At 47.2% G+C, this 17363-nt stretch overlaps 1 protein-coding gene across 5 annotated transcripts in view; it reads right to left on the minus strand.

Annotated features, from left to right (window-relative positions):
• Window positions 1-17363, minus strand: part of DAB1 (DAB adaptor protein 1) — a 385062-nt gene that overhangs the window by 22725 nt on the left and 344974 nt on the right. For 3 of the 5 annotated variants that reach the window (XM_032494388.1, XM_032494391.1, XM_032494390.1), the window contains 4 exons: window positions 13304-13354; window positions 13165-13212; window positions 8183-8245; window positions 5831-5939 (listed from right to left, as the gene is read on the minus strand). In XM_032494388.1, the coding sequence (XP_032350279.1) occupies window positions 5831-5939; window positions 8183-8245; window positions 13165-13212; window positions 13304-13354 (271 nt within the window). The remainder of the gene's footprint in view (window positions 1-5830; window positions 5940-8182; window positions 8246-13164; window positions 13213-13303; window positions 13355-17363) is intronic. The other 2 variants (XM_032494389.1, XM_032494392.1) reach the window with 1 other exon arrangement.

A 17363-nucleotide genomic window follows, 5' to 3' on the forward strand; every position in this document is an offset into this window, starting at 1 on the left:
GACAGGGGTGTTGACAAACAAGACAGACAATATCCTTATCAGATTACCTTGGTCCTAGTGCACTGAAATGAGAGGGGTGAGGAGGCACTGATGCTGACATCTGAAACCTGAAACCTGCTTACCCTGCCAATCACAGAATAACGAACTGACTTGAACCTACCAACAGACTAAGAATCCTGCAACTTTTAAAGTTTTCTGATTGACTTTCATGGGATTCAGCAGTTCTCAGTGGGAGTGTTTCCGCCTCCAAGGGATGAAAAGGAAACATGTGGGGTGTGTTTTGGTTGCCATGATAACTTGGTCGGGGGGGACAGTACTGGTATTTAAGAGGCCAAGAGCATCGACACTAGACCTCCTATAACGTGTGAGATGATATGCATCACAAAAAAATGTCTCCATTCTGTGTATGATTATTTGAGTATAGATCGTTGGACTTCGGGTTACATGGAAATTCAGTTTCTTTGCGGAGTTTTAATGCACTTAATTTTTCAGGAAAGTAAGAACTGTGTCCATTAAGAGAAGATTGTATTTTGTGTTTGGAACACTGTCGAGGGGTCCACCCACTTGGAACATCGTGGTCCCTGACTGTGGTGTTGGAGGCAACTCAACACTTCTGTACTGATCTGAACCTACACTGATCCTAGTTACAGGTACACACACCTGACCACCGAGTATGTGTTCCTGTGAGGTGGCACCTGGGTAGTTCCTTACTGAAATGCGTATCTTGTTATTACACATTTGCTTTCTTACTTCTTTATATTCCAGTGAGGGAATTATATTGATTTTTGAAAAACTGTGTAGGTAAGTTATGTTCTCTATGAATATCATTTCATGATATTAAAGGAGACATCACAAACTCTTATTATCAAAAGGAATACTGGGTCTGACAGCATAAGACCCGCCCACAGATCTTTCCACCACATCAACCCAGATGCCCGTTTTGGTGAATAGATGGAAGGCTCCAGCCACCAGCCAGACTACTTTTTACCTGGCTTCCACCCTACCCACCTCACTGCCACCAGAGAACTAATCTAAAATGCAAATACAGCTGACCCTTGAAAAAAACAGGTGGGTTAGGGGTGCTGACCCCTGCACAATGGAAAATCTGTGTATAACTCACAGTCGGCCCTCCATATACCCGGTTCCACATTCATGGATTCACCCAGCCATGGATCGCATAGGACTACTGATGTATTTAATGAAAAACATCCACATATGCGGACCCGTGCAGTTCAGGCCAATGTTGTCCAAGGGTCAGCTGTACAGTGCGCCATCATCTTGAGTATAAGGCCCAGATGCCTTAGCTTGACTTTGGAGTTTTGGGGGTCAGCCCCTTCCCACCTCTTCACCCCATTTTCCACCTGCTTTCCCACTGGCATCCTTCCCTGCAGCAGTTGCAAACAACATAACCTGCTCTCTCGTCTCTGCCGGTCCATCTGCCTGGAGAGCCGCCCCTACTTCTTCACGTGGCTGTCCCTCCCTGGCTCTTTGAGACTTGGTTCAGCATCCCCTCTGCCCTCTAGACCCAGCTGACTCTCCTCTGGGCACGCGCAGTCTGCTGTGTTCATCTCCACCGTGGTACCTGCCACGCTGCCTTGGAACTGCCCGCTTATTCTGTCTTCCCTTGTAAGACTAGAAAGCCCCTGCTAAGCAGGAAGCTTTTCTTTCTTTCTCCCTCTCCCATGCATGTCTAGCACAGTTCTGGGCACACATCTCCATAAATGCTGGAGAAAGGCTCCAGATAAACGTGAATGAGTAACAGTGGAAAAAACACCGTCAATGCATTTTTCCAAGCATCCAATTAAATTCCAGCATCTGTAAGCGCTATGATCTCTGATGAGTCAGTCTACTGCTGGTGGCAGGTTTTTTTCCCCATCTTTTTTTTTTTTTTTTTCCTACAAGGAACCAACAGATGGCCTGTGCATACTTTTCTGGAGAGAGCTATTAGCATGTCTCCCTGGCTTCATGCCATCTGCTTCAGACCAAAGTACCATATTCAGAAGACAAAAAAGACAGCAAGGGTAATTGGGTTTCATGTTTGGGAACCTGCAGGTCTCACTCACTTTTCCTGGAGGTGAGGTCCCTGCAGTTGGGGCCTTCCCCAGACCTTTGATCAAAGGCTTTCTGGCCACATGGCACTGAGCATCCCTGACGGGACACCTTGGCGGCAGGGCTGCGGGAACCCCGGACATGCGAAGTCACTGGGAGGCTGCCAGTGTGGCCACTTAGCTTAGTATCCATTTACTCACTAACATTCAACAGAGGAGAAAGGAGGTGGCAAGGAGCATCTGTTTTATGACACGGAATTCAGATCAATCATAAGTCTCCTCGCTGTGCAGTGAAAGGAACCACCTGCATTACTGCCTTACAGTGAGATTTTTTTTTTTAAACTGTTGAAAATTGCAATTTATAAACAGATGCTGGCATCTGGGGACATTATTATTATTATTATTATTATTATTATTATTATTATTATTATTATTATTATTATTATTATTATTATTATTATTATTTTAAAGCAGACTGAAATGTAAGAAAACACTGAAAACTAAGGGACTCCCCCAACAGAGAACTTGTATAGTACCTCTTGTCTACATTATTTCATTTGATTCATTGGTTCAAAAATAGCCCTACTGGGTGCCAAGCACTATTTATCTTTGGAGATGCAGTGAAGAACACGACAGTTAAAAAAAAAATCGTTGCCATAATGGAGCTCAGATTTTTGTGAAGTTGATCGTTGCATCAAGCCTCTGGGGTAGCTGTTACCAATATCTCTTTAATCTGCATCTGAGGAACCCGCAGCTTCAGGAGGGGAAGACCTGATATGGCGACACAGCACAGGGAACAGAGCCAGGGCCCCCGATGGGCAGGGCCGAGAACGTCTGCAGAGCGCTCACTTAGGTAAACCCTGCCAGGCACCATTTTGAATGTTTTCCTACATGTATGAACTCGTGCAATCCTCAGAACAGCTCTATGCAATGGACTCATCACCCCCATTTTACAGGTAAGTTCCCGGAGGCTCCGAAGCGAAGGAGCAGAGGGTCACACAGCTGGTTGGTGGCAGAGTCTGTGTTCACAACAGAGTACTCTCTCCAGGGTCTTCAGGGTAGATGTGCGACCAAGAGATCAAAGACCTAAACTTGATCACATGCATTGTTTTAAGAAAACATCCCAGGAAGACAAATGAAAAAAATATCGGTAAGAACAAGACGTATTTTCTTCTACTTGAGAAGTCAGGGTAACAGTAGTAATAATAGCATTTTCTACACCAAGCATCGGTAACGTGGCAGCATTTTTCAGAGGCACTTGATTTTACTTCCTCATTTAATTCTCATGATCTTGTTGCCAGGTAAGTATTGTTTGCAATTCAGTTATAAAAATGAAGACACTGGCTCTGACAGGTTAAGTAATTTGCCCAGGAGTCTAAAGCTTATAAGTAAAAGAGGAGCCAGGGTTCACCGCAGGACTGTCTAGTGCACCGCACACCCCAGTTCACTTGCCATCTCCTTGTCACTGACTGGGCTCTTAGGGACAGGGAGACAAAGATTCAACCACTACACAAATGTTTAAAGCCAGTGGAGGGAGGGAAAAGGCAGAGTTTAACATCAGCTGAAGCCCAGTTCTGCTTCTCAGCATAGCTGAAGTAGAGTAAGAAAGTGAAAACATGCTAACTGAGATTAATTTTAGACTTTCATTCTAAGAAGTGAAATCCTGGAGGTAATGTATCTTTTTTCCTTTTTTCTTTTTGCAGCTGAAGAAATTGAATGTGAAGGTGCGGGAGTGGCTTGTCCACAGCTTGGAAACACAGCTGGATAAATTGGAAGATTATAAAATCCAGGCCTTCGACGCTCTAATCGGGCCCTGGGCTGGGGAGAGGGCCCAGTGCAGAGCAGTGCAGGTAGGTCTTCCGGTATTTGAGTGAAATACTAGGGCTGGAAGACACGCGAGACTGCAATTAGCCCCTCTCACTTACGAGAAGGGAGTGGAGACTGCAGGGGCCGTACTCTTGACCCTGACCCCTTCCTGGCTCCCATCACACCTCTGCATGAGCCCCTCGCAGCCACAACCTCCATTCACACCTGCCCTCTGCCTGTTCCAAACCCCTGCCCTGCTGCACGTATTTTTCTGTCCACACCACTTATCACCTCCTATCAGATTACGTACGTTACTCATTTGCATGCTGCTGTCCACCTCCCCAGTAGAAACTAAGCTCTCTGCGGCCAGGGGTCTGTGTCTGCTGTTTTCACGGACACGACCCAGACACCTAGAAGAGCACCTGGCCCACAGTGGGGACTCAGTGAGTATCTGTGGAATGAACACACCTGCAAATTAGTGAGTTTGATGCCTCGAGTTCCCATCATCTGTCTTACTATATCTTCAAGGAACAAATTATGGGGACAAAGTGTGGATATTCTGAACACAAGGCTGAGGCACAGGGAGGGAGTGCATTTCTGATAGAAAGCTGTCATTCCTATTTAAAATGACAGATTCTGTTACGCTACTCCCAGGGAAATTTGAATACCCATTTTAGGTAAGGAAAACTGGTCACTGTCACTGTCTCATTCTAGGGATGGGTAAAAGAGATGTGACGGGGAAGCTTAGCCACTGAAGACATTTCTAGGCTACCTGTAGATTCTCAGCTGTAAGTCAGATCTGGTGGCTACTAATCTCCGTAGCTTCTAAAAGTTCATAATGACCCCTCAGCTCACGAGGAATAACTATTTCAGAACAGAGTATGAATTTTTAATTTCACTTTGAGCAATAGTGAGGTTTGTATTTGGTGGCCAGAATGTGTTTGTAACACTATGTAATTAAAAGTAATTATTTATAGAAAAATGCAAGATATTTGTATCCTAAGATATTGAAACTCGATTTGTTACTTGTAAGAATAAAATAGGAAAAGAAAGAGGAGGCCACAGATTTCAAATCAGTAGTTTGTTTCTTGTTGTGTAGGGGGGTAATTAGGTTTATTTATTTATTTTTAGAGGAGGTCCTGGGGATTGAACCCAGGACGTTACCCATGCTGAGCATGCGCTCTACCACTTGGAACTATTCCCTCGCCTCCTCCAACTTGCAGTTAAAGGGGAAGAAAAAGTCTTTAAGGCTCCCGCGTAGGAAAAAAAGCAGAACTAGCACCATCTTTGGCCACGTCCAGGTAGAGCGGACTGTCACACAGAGAGGCTGATGTTACAGAAACAGGATGCCTCAGACCCCACCAACCTGGAGCTCACCTGCCACACTGCTACTGTACATGTTTGTTATATAAGAAGTATGTGTATTTCAAAGAATATTTGGAAAACAGAACAAATCCTCTCTAAATCACCAAGAGCCCCATCACCCTCCCAGTTCACTGTTCGCAGTTTGCTCTGTCACTTAGGTGTCCCCCTTTGCATGGGGAACCTCCCCTTCCTTAAGTCTCCACCGAACAAGGCAGAGCACTTCTACCCGTCAGCTCTCAGAACGTCTGTGGAGCAGACTCACCCCCTCCCCACGCCCACCTCCCCTCCCTCTGGCGGAGGCGAGTGGGAGGAAGTGGGCCTGCACTGACATCCCTGGCTGTGTGTGTGCTAAGCTCCGGGAAGCTACACACCCGAGTGACCTGGAATCCTGACCTTTCAGGAGAAAGACATCACTGAATTCCAGCCTGCAGCATCCTCGATCTTTGTACACCGACAACCCCCGCCCCCATGGCAGCATCTCAACGGCGCGTGAAGAGTCACCAGGACAGATGGTGGTTCCACAGGTGTCTGGCCAGAGTTCGGCAGTTGGTTCCATCAACCGCTTCTCTTTCCTGGCGAGGGAGGCTGAAGGAGGGTGGGAGAGGGCTTACCTGAGGGCACAGCAGTGGCGCCGAAAGGTACGGAACTGAACATGTCTGCACTCGCCGGAAGCGTCTGAGGGGAAGGCGGGGTAAAGGCCTCGCCTGGAGTTGCAGGAGTCTGTCAGACAGAGAGAGGCAGGGGTGCGTGAGGCTCCTGGGAGACCCGGCTCAGTGGTGATCGGGTTGGGAGGCAGTGGGAATTAAGGGGGCGGTGCTGTAGGAGCAAGCCGCAGTCCAGGCCACTTACTGTGGTTCGCAGACCGTCAGCTGGTTATATCCCACCTCTGGAGCTGCTGTGAGGTTTAAATGAGACCGTGCATTTAGATCACTCAGAACCACGCTGAGGCTCAGCAAATGCTGGCCAGTATCATGACTTTTTAGTTTGAGCCCTGACCTCTTGGGGGTATTCCCAGGCCCTCAAATTACCCCTTATCTGGCTTCCACCCTTTAGAGGTGGTCAACTCAAACTGACATACCCTCACTCAGGACCTACTGCGTGCCCAACCCAAGGCTGTCACTAAATACACACTCAATAAACAGACAAAGATTAGTATGTGGGCCGAGACCCTGGGGTCCTGGTGCCTCCCAGCATCCTGCCTCTACTTGCCTTTGTAAAAATAAGTAAATATTCTCAAGAAGACCATAAAACAACAACAACAACAACAAAAATGATGCTTGAGTAGCTGCAAACTCTAGAGCCTGGCCCATGCTGGGACTCCAGAAAGGTGTGCTGCATGAACTGGTAGGTAAGGTGAAGGCCACTGAGATAAAAACATACATACTTTTTTTTTTTTAAAGGTCCACACCCATTTACAGAAGCCTTTGCTTACAGAGTCTGTCTATTTGATGCCATAATATCCCATACTTTTTCTTCCCCTTGGAATAGACTGGGGCAAGCAATTAATCCTGAAACCACGGCAATTAGACAAGGCCATTTTTAGACTAGCAGCTTGCAGGATGTGTGGCATTGTTCTGAGGATTATTAAATATCCATTTGGAGGGCACTCGGGTTCAGAGCTAGAAACATAGCCATGAGCTGCTGTGTTAAGCGCTTTTAAACACAGTCTGTGCCAGTCTCTTTTCCCCCTACGTGACCTTGGGCGAGTAACCTGCCCTCTCTAGAACTCAGTTTGCTCATCTGTAAAATGAAGGGATAATTTTAGATCTCACCAGACCTTTCTGGCTCCGTGGCCCCAAGGTTGAGATTCCAAGGGCCCAGGATTTAGCTGTCCTTCCTGGGATGGAGGAGAGAGTCACTAGAGCTGTCCACCCTCCCTGGAGACAGCAGCGGCTGTCCCCTCCTTCACGGCTGCCCTGGGCACCAGGTGTCGGGATCTGGGCAGCTGTGCCTAGATTCCCGGGTGGCAGCTGTGGGCAGCGGGGTCTCCTGCCATCTGTCCTCCATGGTGAGGTTACAGCCTTTAATCCGTGAGACACATCTCACCAATGAACCATAGCACCATCCCTCGGTTTGCACAACTGCACGGTGCCCAGGGGAGCTGCCCCCTCCCAGCAGCTTCAGCTGGCGCAGCTGCGGCTGACTGCTCCCCGCCCACCTCCGGGAGTGGATAGGGGAGGCGCCAGAGGGGCCAGCTTGGCTCTTTCCTTTGCCTTGGCTGCAGGGTGGCCTTTGAATGCCTCTGGTTCTCAAAGCACTGGGTTTCTATCTTGCTTCGGTTTTCATTGTCTTTTTCTTCTTTTCATTTTCAAATCAGGGCTCCCTGCAATCTCCATCCCAGTGCAAACAATGAACCAGAGACCCTGGCTGAAACTAGAACTGGGAATCCAAAGCTTCATGAGAAGCTGAGAGAAACCAGTAGGCAGCATGGAAAGGAGGAGGAAACTGAAATAACAGGGAGAGAGGAAGGAAGCAGGAAACGAGAGAGGAGAGGGCAGAAAGGGCGGGGGGAGAAGACGCATCCTTTCCTGGGCCGACCACCTGGCTGTGCGGGTTCTGGGTGGGCAATGACGAATGAGTCATCGTGTCTGCTCTCCTCCTGAGTCTCTTGCCCATATTCCCAGCTAGACCGTGTGCTCCTCGCAGGCAGGGACCACATCCTGCTTGTCTCTCTCCACCACCCAGCACAACAGCAAGCGCCCCAGTCATAGCCTGTAACTGCTGATGCATGGTCTCATTTATTTCTCAAAACAGAGCATGTATCACAGTTCCTCTTTTAACAAAAAAATAGCATAGGAAATTGAGGTTTAGAATTGCTAGTTAATTTGCCCAAATCACACAGCTTGAAAGAGTCCAAGATGAAATCCATCAGCAGCCTCTTTGACCCAAAGGCTGTATTTTTTTCACCACGCGACTAAAGGAAAGAGGAAGGAGACGGGGCTCCGAGGGCCGTGCATACTTACAGGGGGGGAGGCTATGTCAGGAGGGGTGGACATGTCCCCAAAAAGTTCTAATTGGGTCACAGCCTGAAAAGACAAAAAGAGAACGATGTAACCACAAGGAAAGCTGACGCCATGGTGCTCTGCTTTAAAAACAGTATGATCTGAGGACTCCTTTTCAGCATGACCATACAAATAATAAGCTCTGTTGGTCACTATGATCCCTCAAGATCCCAAAGAACATCTCAGATGGGGTCAGAATCAATTCTTGCTTCAGTGTGTCTGGCTGTTTACCTGGGCTTAGTCACCTCGCATAAGCAATAGTAATACGACTTTACATGTGTTTAGCATCAAATGCCAGCACCACCTCTCTTCTTCAAAGGCAAGAGGCAGTCTCACCACGTGTCTTTCTTTCATGAGTGTATCCGCACGTACAAAATGCCTTCCATGTTCTAAGTCTAGCAAGTCAGGGCTTCGGGGCAATTTCTTAGGAAATGCTCCCAATAGCCCTGTCCCTGAGAGGTATGAACTGTCATCCCCGTTTTTACAGATGGATAAACTGAGTCTCATAAAAGTGACCCCTAGGCCAGGACTTAAATTTTCTGCCTACAGAGCAGACAGTCAAATGACAGGCCCCCCAAAGAGTCCATCTTTAAGACAAAATACGTAGTTGGAAGAGAAGGAAACATATTTAATCCCAGGAAGGGCATCAAAAACAGCCCGGTACACACACTATTAATCACTCCTAGGAACCCCATCACCGCAGACACTGTATCAACTCTACTCCCATCCATCATACGGGAGTGTCTGAGCAAGGACAGCCGGAGCAGTGGGAGAAACCCTGTAAGATACACTCAGAAATTAATCTGCATACACTTCAGATTCAGTGTCTGCAGGGTGCCTGTGGTCAGGATTCAAACAGCCTGACTTAAAGTACATAATCATGTGCTTTGTGCAAATCTAACCACTGCAGGAGAAAACACTTCCTGTTCATCTCTGGATTTCAGTGGTAGTTTCTAACGGGGGAACCGAAAGACTACTCAATCAAAAGGACAGGGAGAGTCTGCCTGTCTGCCATGCAGGACCCCTGCCCTCAAGATCTGCTCTAATCAGGCCCGGCTGGATCTCCGTGATTTGCACAAAGAAAGGAACATTCTCTCTTCCTGACACGTGTGTGAGCTCTGGGCCTGGGGAAAAGTCCCACCCCCAGGGATGGGTCCAGGTTCCAACATTTCCGACCTCTGCAATTCCTCAGGGTCACTGTTCTGTCAGCTGGACACTAAAGATGATGACATCTCCTCTGTGGATTTACTGACAATATTAATAGCAGGACTTTAAAGTCTGGGTAAGCCTGGTGAAAAAGGCACACAAGTCTCTCTTTTTTTTTTTTTTTAATTTAAGTATCGTCGGTTTTCAATGTTAACACGTGTTAACTTCTAGTGTACAGCGTAATGTTTCAGTTATACATATATATATACATACACATATATATAAGTGTATATATCTATTCCTTTTCATATTCTTTTTCATCACAGGCTACTACAAGATATTGAATACAGTTCCCCGTGCTATACAGCAGAACCTTGTTTATCTATTTTACATATAGTAGTTAGTATCTGCAAACTCCCAATTTATCCTCCCACCTCCCCCCACCTTTTCCCCCTGGTAACCGTAAGTTTGTTTTCTATGTCCTTTTGCCATAAGACAAGCAGCTTGGCCTGGCTAACTCACTTTCAACCCTTCCCCTTTAGCTATCAGGTTGAAGAAATGGTGCTTTGCACACAGTAGGACCCTATACATATTAATTTTCTTCCAACTGCAGAGTATGTTTTCTTCCATACACACCGGGCAACTGTTAGGTGCTGGGCACTGTGCTGGGTGCTTGGAACATCATAAGGAGAAATGTCAAGTCCCAGCCTGCAGGGAGCTTGCAGCCTGGTGGGGACCATCCAAAGACGTACGTAGTGTCAAGCTTATGTGGCAGGAGTGGCAACGACGGAGGTCTCTACGGGGTGCTGGGGGTGAACTGAGAAGGGCATCCTGCCGGCTTTGGGTTTGCTAAAGGAAACAGCTCAGATCTGAATCTGAGAAGAGGCGCAGTCAGCCAGGCAGCCAAGAAGAGGAGGGGCTGTCCAAGTGGATGAAAGCCACGAGCAGAAAGGACAGAGGCTGGCACGGTCTGAGCAGGTGGGGCCACAGGCAGTTTGGTTATCGCGTAAACGGGAGAGAGGACCAGGAGAGGGGGCGGGGAAGGGGACGAGGGCACAGTCATGGTGGGACTACAATGCATCTCACAGTCTTTCCTGCCAGTTCTTTACCAACTCGATTCTGTCTCGTCCGATAACTATCCAGCGTTACGAGATGGTAACCAGCAGGCCAGTGTGCAGGGTGTGCTCCCAAATCTGGCTGGACCCTAAATGCTTGCTTGTCTTTGGGAAGTCTTCATTACCATGTTAATAACATTTTATGTTATTTGGCGAAATGAGGCCTATCCTCAGGGTCTCTCCCAAATCCATAAAAGGCATAATTCTATTTAACCCACTTCAAAGGAAGCTTCTGGGTTTCCTCGCAACTGAAACTCGATGCTTTTAAAATGGCCCACGACTATTTTCAGTGGTAGGAAAATATTAAAATGAAGTTAATAATTAAGTCACACAATTTACATTTCAAATGGGTTGAACTCGTGGCACACTTTTACTAATATCGTAAATGTAATTTATTGGCTAATTTTCTCCTTAAGCACAACTTTTCAAATAACCTTCATTCTGGAGCTACAGACTTTCCTCTTGCCAGATGATTTCCACTCAAGGATTAAACGAGAAAAACATGCAAAGGCATAAAACATGGATTGTTATTTCATTCCATTGGAGCTGCTGCTTAAATAGAACCTTGAGTTAATTAAATTTTATAGAAAAAGGGATTCATAGGCCATAAAATTAAAAATAATTCTAATAACCATATGTGATTGAGAATCTGGAATAGTATCTATTTTCACAGCTCCTCTCCACACGTGAACCCTAGTCCTTTTATTTGTAACTTAATAAGCCATGTTCCATCTGATAATATTGTTGTAATTAATCATTTTAACGGTCTCATGAGAATAAAACTAACCACTCACATCTGTAAAACACTTTATAGTTTACAACACATTTTCCAATACATTATGATCACACTGGACACTCACTGAGCCCTGCAGAGTCGGCGGCCCAGGAATCTCTCTCACGATCTCCAGTTTGCACATGAGCTAATGGAGGCCTGGAGGTTTTGTGACTTGCTTGATCGGTCAGCTACAAGAAGCAGAACTTGACCCAAAGACCAGCAGCATCTATCTGTCACTTTACTAAAGCCCTTGTTAGCCTTCCTAGATGGTGGAAGTCCAGCCCCACAATATTCTCTAACCAGAAGCCTGCAAGGGGAGCCATCTGGACGGTCTGCTCAAGATTCCTACTTGCCTTCCCGCTCCTGGCTCTTCAGATGTCTCCAGGTAGAGAGAGATGTGGTTGCTGATGGTGTGAACCATCACCACGTGAAGAGGATGAGGAGGAGCCTGGCCATTGAGGGGGGCGCCCCTCAGTATCTCCATCAGGCCTGTCCCCTCCCCAGCCATCCTTTGATCTGAACAAGGCATGGTTTTCCACTGACATCTGGAGGGCTGTACAACCACTGTGTCACGGTTAGTCCCCTGGTCCTTCTTTCAACTAGACTACTGCAACTAGACTCCCAGCCCCTCTTACAGAGAAGTTCTAAAAGTGACACTGATGAAGGCAGAGGTGTCCTTGACTGACTCCCAAGATGCATTCGCACAGACCCACTCTGGGATAACTATGTAGCCCCCACTGAACATCAGCAACTGTGCTGAGAGCAGGGGCTACAGAGATGGGTAAGGAACGTTCCTATTTCCAGTCTCATGAGCTGCCTATTCTATGGAAAGACAGACCTACAGATGTGATCAGGGCAGTGTTACAGAGGAGAGAAGTACCGGGGGTTATGAAAGGAGGGACTACCTCAGGGCCTTTGCACATGCTCCTCCTCCTATCTAGAACACTCTTTCCTTCCCCCATTACCTTTCCCACCCATCCTTCAGGACACAGATTAGAGGGCTTTTTTTTTCCCTTTTGAGAGTTTTGCTCAACCACTCCATAAGTGTTTCCCATCTCAATGTGTACCCCATCCCACAGCTCCAAACAGCTTATGTGATAATCCTAGATCTGTGGTTCTCAGTTTTGGATGTACCTGGGGGAAAAATACTGACACCTGGTTCCCATCCCTCGAGATTCTGAATTAGCTGTCTGGGGGACAGCTTAGTAACTGAAACTTTAAAAACTCTCCTGGTGATTCTAATATACAGCCAAGGTTAAGAACCCCTGTCCTAGAGGTTTCCCAAACACCCTGGGCTCAGTGGTGACAACATTCACTGGCCTGGGTATTAACTCATCTGGATAAACACTGTCTGCAAACCAGTACATCTATTCCAGGCTATACCAACCGAATAACAGCCTTGCCTGGTTTTGATCTCCATAGGTGCACTGTGCACATCCTGCTCATGTGTCTGAATCCCCACTATACTACATTATACTACGGTGCACCAGGCTCTCCTCCCTTCTCCTCCACGAGGCAATGTCGCACCCAGTTATACTATGAGCTCCCTGAGCACAGGGGCTGTGTCTTCCTCTACTGCGTCTCTGGCATCTGTCAGAGGATGCCAGAGACATGTTAGGAGATTGAAAACTGTGGAATGAAATGAAGGGGTATCATGACATTTCCAACACACGCTCTTTCCCCCCTTTTCTCTCTCTCTCTCTCACACACACCCCCACCCACCCACACGCACGCTCCTGCTATTCGATCTCATTGCGGGGCCCACCAGGAGTCCCCCGTGAATGTTAGGACAGGCAGGCACGGGAGCAGAGTGGAGCATCTGCCCTTCCTGCAGGCGGGTGAGAAGAAGTGGAATGGACAAGAGTGGCCAGAACCACCTTTGTTTCACAAGAGACTGGAGGCCTTACCTTGGCTGCCTTAAAAATCTCATCAAAGTCCGTCGGCAGGTTTCTGTTCTGTAACCACAAGGCATGACTTATGAGCATGAAATGAACAATGGGATGATGACATGAAACAGGTAACCAGGCTGAGCCCTCTTGTTCTTACCGGGGTGGCTGCAGCAAACCGTTCTTCAAAATCCTCAAACGCATGGCCGTTCTGAAAGTGTAAGGGATGATGGATGAGGATGGAGTGAGTGACATACAAATGACATGGATTTATGAGTTTAATGATGACGGTGTCTATGCTTTACGCCCCTACAGTCTCGTGAGGCGGGAGCTGTTGCCAATGTACTGTGAAAACCCTGGAATGTGTTCCCAGCATAAACAGATGATAAAACACCGGCCCAACAAGGAGGTACGACAATGAGGAGTTTGTAAGTTTCAAGTCCACCTTCCTGAAATTACAGACCTGCCCTGGCCTGGTTCAACAGCCGCAGCAGGTAAGAGCATGGTTTTCCCTTGAGATTTTGTTTTTCAAAGGAAAAAAATGTTATCAGACGCTTTAGCCAAAACAACTCTTTGGAGAAGTCTGTGAACAGCTAGTTTTGTAGGTGCTCTTCTGCCTGCAGTCTTTTCTGCTTGCAATGCTCTTCTCATCCCTGAAAGCCCAAAGCTCATCCAATTCCTCAAAGCCAGCTGAAAGGCCGCCTCTTCCATGAAGCCTTCCCTGGTCCCCTGAGCTGCAAACCCTCCTCTGAGAGCAATGGCACTACCTGTGTCCATTCCACTGTGCGCTTTCTGAAGCAGGGACCACGATCCCTTTGTTCCTCAATCCCCAGCACATCATAGGCACATAGCAGGGCTCAAAAATACATGAACGAATGCATGCATAGTCCCAAGTAAATTTCACTTCCTAACATGAGCCCCTCAGCAGCCCCTGTGATCATAGTCTCCCTCGCCCGCCTCCCCGGGCCTTCCTGCTTCGCTCTCCCTACTGCAACTTGCTGGGCCCTTCCCACAGCACCTGCAAGTAATAAACTTCTCTGCTGCAGTTCCCAGGTGGTCTCTGACACCCTGGGGCTTTACTCAACAAATGTTAATTTAACAAAGTTACAACATTAATACATATTATAGATGATATGTAGAGCACCTCTCTATACAGATGTTTAATGGCCATGTTTTGGTCTATACGTTCAAGTTCATCATGCTTTGGATGACTTCCAAGTAGTGTGACATTCATACAAATCTGAGAATATTGACATTACACTGGAGTTGTTACGCATGAACAGAAAGACTTGCAACGTTTCCTAACTTGGAGGAGAACTTCCTGTTGGCCATGCAGATGCTGAGAAACTGTCAGCCATAGTCACTTTCACTCTGCAGTGAACGGGATCGTTACGTCACTCAGCCCCAGTGACAGGGCTGCCGAGCAGAGCAGACGGATCCACGTGCCCACCACTGTAGAGCCTTCAGTCCAAACACTAGCAAATTCCATCATCACCCACCTGCTCCCTACCAGGCACCGGCTTGCCAGGAGTCAACTGTGGCCAAGAGGAGGCGAGGAATGGCCAACATCAGATAACCACAAAAATAATAATAGTTACTATGATGCTTTGGCCAGAGGTGGGCAGACAATCCTAGTCTAAGTGATCCCGTAATCTATGGTGTGGCCTAAAAGGTTAAGGTAGTGTCGCTACATCCTTTATAAATTCTCACATTCCTAGGGATTTATGGCACAGCCCCCACCAACTAGCTCTGGGTCATAACTTTTAATAAAAACATTTTTTAGTGTCCAAAATCTCATTACATATGTCCAATATAAAAAAGCAAATGGCTTCAGAGCATGATGGATGAATTAAATAAATTTGAAAAACAGCCGGTGGGAGAGTCTCATAAAACCCCACCGCACAATGGAAGTGAGCGAGGGTACCCAGCACCGGGTTAAGTCCATCCCTCTGCTGGTGACACAAGAGGGGGCGTTCGGTGAGGCGTGGGCTGGGGTGTTATGAGGTTGTTTCTGTAAATTCAGAAGACTGATCTGGACCTGAGGGCGAATGCATCTCATCGGAGTCACACAGATGCAGACCAGATCCTGGCCGTGCCCCATGCTGGCCATGCGACCCTGCAACAAAGCACTTAGTCTCAGTTTTCTCATCCTCAAAGTGGGAATGATCATGAGAACATCATCTCAGGTTTATTGAGAAGTAAGATGCGTGTACCATGTCTTGTTTGGTGTTTGCACACAGAGATGCTCAATGAACAGGAGCTATTTTTAGGAGCTTCTCATCCTATTTCTTTTGGCTCAATTTTACAATGTACAGGCACCCATTTTTAACGTCAGGAAACTATTACTTTATGATATTTGGAAAAAAAAAAAAGAGGAAGAAGAAACAAACATCTTGCAGGAGGCCCCCTCCTTGGAAACTAACCCCTGCTTAAGAGCCCAGGCCAGACCCTGTGTCAGAGGATGCCCAGTACTGCCTGGCTTTAGTCCTGAATCCCATTGCCTCCCTATCTTCTCCCTCTCACCTCTCTTCTGGCTACACTCTTGCCTGACCATCTCCCCATCCAGACCCTTTGTACCTGGTGCTTGTCGGTACCTCCCCGTTTTGATTCTGGCTCAGACATTTCTTGGAGTTCCTTCCTCCTGCCTGAGGAAGACATAACAGGAGCCCCCAGGGCATGCCATCCAGCCGGCAGGGAGACATCGTCCCCCAGCTGATTCCCAGAGGCAGACCCTGGAACCCATTCCCTGCCTGCTCAGCTCTTGCTTTACCCACAGTAACTACCCGAGTTTTTGTTCCCTCAAGTCTTTTCTTCCCCTTTAGATCGATTTCTCATACTTACTATTCTGGTAGGCTGGCAGTTTTGTATTCTGCTTTTAAAACCTCAATAAGACAATCCAGTTTTCTCACGACTTAAACTTTCAGGGAGGATTTAAAGGAAGAGATTCTGCTGTGCTGTTTCAAAACAGTTCTAGCCTGAATCTTCACCAAGACAATGAAATAAAGCTTCCACCAAGAGTTTATTTTCCCATCATCTCTTTGGAGCAGTGGGGACACAGCTGTCTCATAACTGAGGGAGGTAACTCTTAAAACCAGATGCATGTGACTCTTGGCAGCAAAAGTGAGTAGATGAGATGAGACTTGGGGTGAACATGTCAACAAGGATGAAAACTTATTTATGGCTCCCAAATCAGAAACCTGCGGTGGTTCCCACCCATGGCTGCAAGATGTAATCCTCAGGGGGAGGTGGGGCATCTACAACACTACGCATGCTTGAGCCCCACCCTCCCCATCTGAGATGTGGATGCTACGGGTCTGGGGTGGGGTCCTGGCATCAGCAGTTTCTGAAAGCTCCCCAGGTGATTCGACTATGCAGCGGGGCTTGTGAGTCACTGTGCTGGGGAACGAACTCTCTATAGCAATCATCAGCCGAAGGCCTACTGGGAAAACTGAAGTCATCTTGATTGATTCTGTAATTGACTAATTCATTTCTTCAACATCCACCGGGCACTTTCCACATGCTGATCCTGGCTAGGCACTGGAGATACAGAGATGAATAAGAGGTGGTCCTTGCTCTTTCAAAGCTCAGAGCAGAGCCAGGACGTGTGATCTGTCTTGCTAGGGGGTGGGATATGAGCGGGACAGGAAAGCCACCAGGCATTGCAGTGAGATCTAGAGATCTACACTCAGAGTCCAGGCCCATGATGCAAAAGAATGAATTCAATTATCCATCTAGAAAGCTCCGGAGAGATGGATTAACTTAAGTGATTTGTAACTTGCACCAAGGTGGGCATTATTAAGGCACCTAGTGATTCCAGGCATTTGAATGCACGTGCCTTTCCCCGGTGAGCGATTTAACAATGAAGACGTGCTAATGAAGACTAATTCCCTCTGGGGTGTCTAGGTGTTTATGCTCTCCGTCACCTTTAGCCAAGAGTCAGCAGCCACTCTCCTACTTCTTGGCAGAAGTAAACAGGAAGAACTCTGCTTGGCAACTGAAGAACAACGTGGAGGTGGGGAGAGAGTTGAGATGGGGAATTTGAAAATGTGATGTTAACGAACGATTTTTCTGAGGTTCCACATGGCTATTCAAATTGTTCCTTCCTCATCAGTGTTCCCTTGGATGAATTCCTTCCACACTCTGAGCCTCAGTTTTCTCCTCGAAAACTAGGGATAATAATGCTTACAACACCGGCTTGCTGAAAAGAAGGGGGGAGAAGG

This window comes from Camelus ferus, chromosome 13 (assembly GCF_009834535.1).
Source record: "Camelus ferus isolate YT-003-E chromosome 13, BCGSAC_Cfer_1.0, whole genome shotgun sequence".
Taxonomy (NCBI): domain Eukaryota; kingdom Metazoa; phylum Chordata; class Mammalia; order Artiodactyla; family Camelidae; genus Camelus; species Camelus ferus.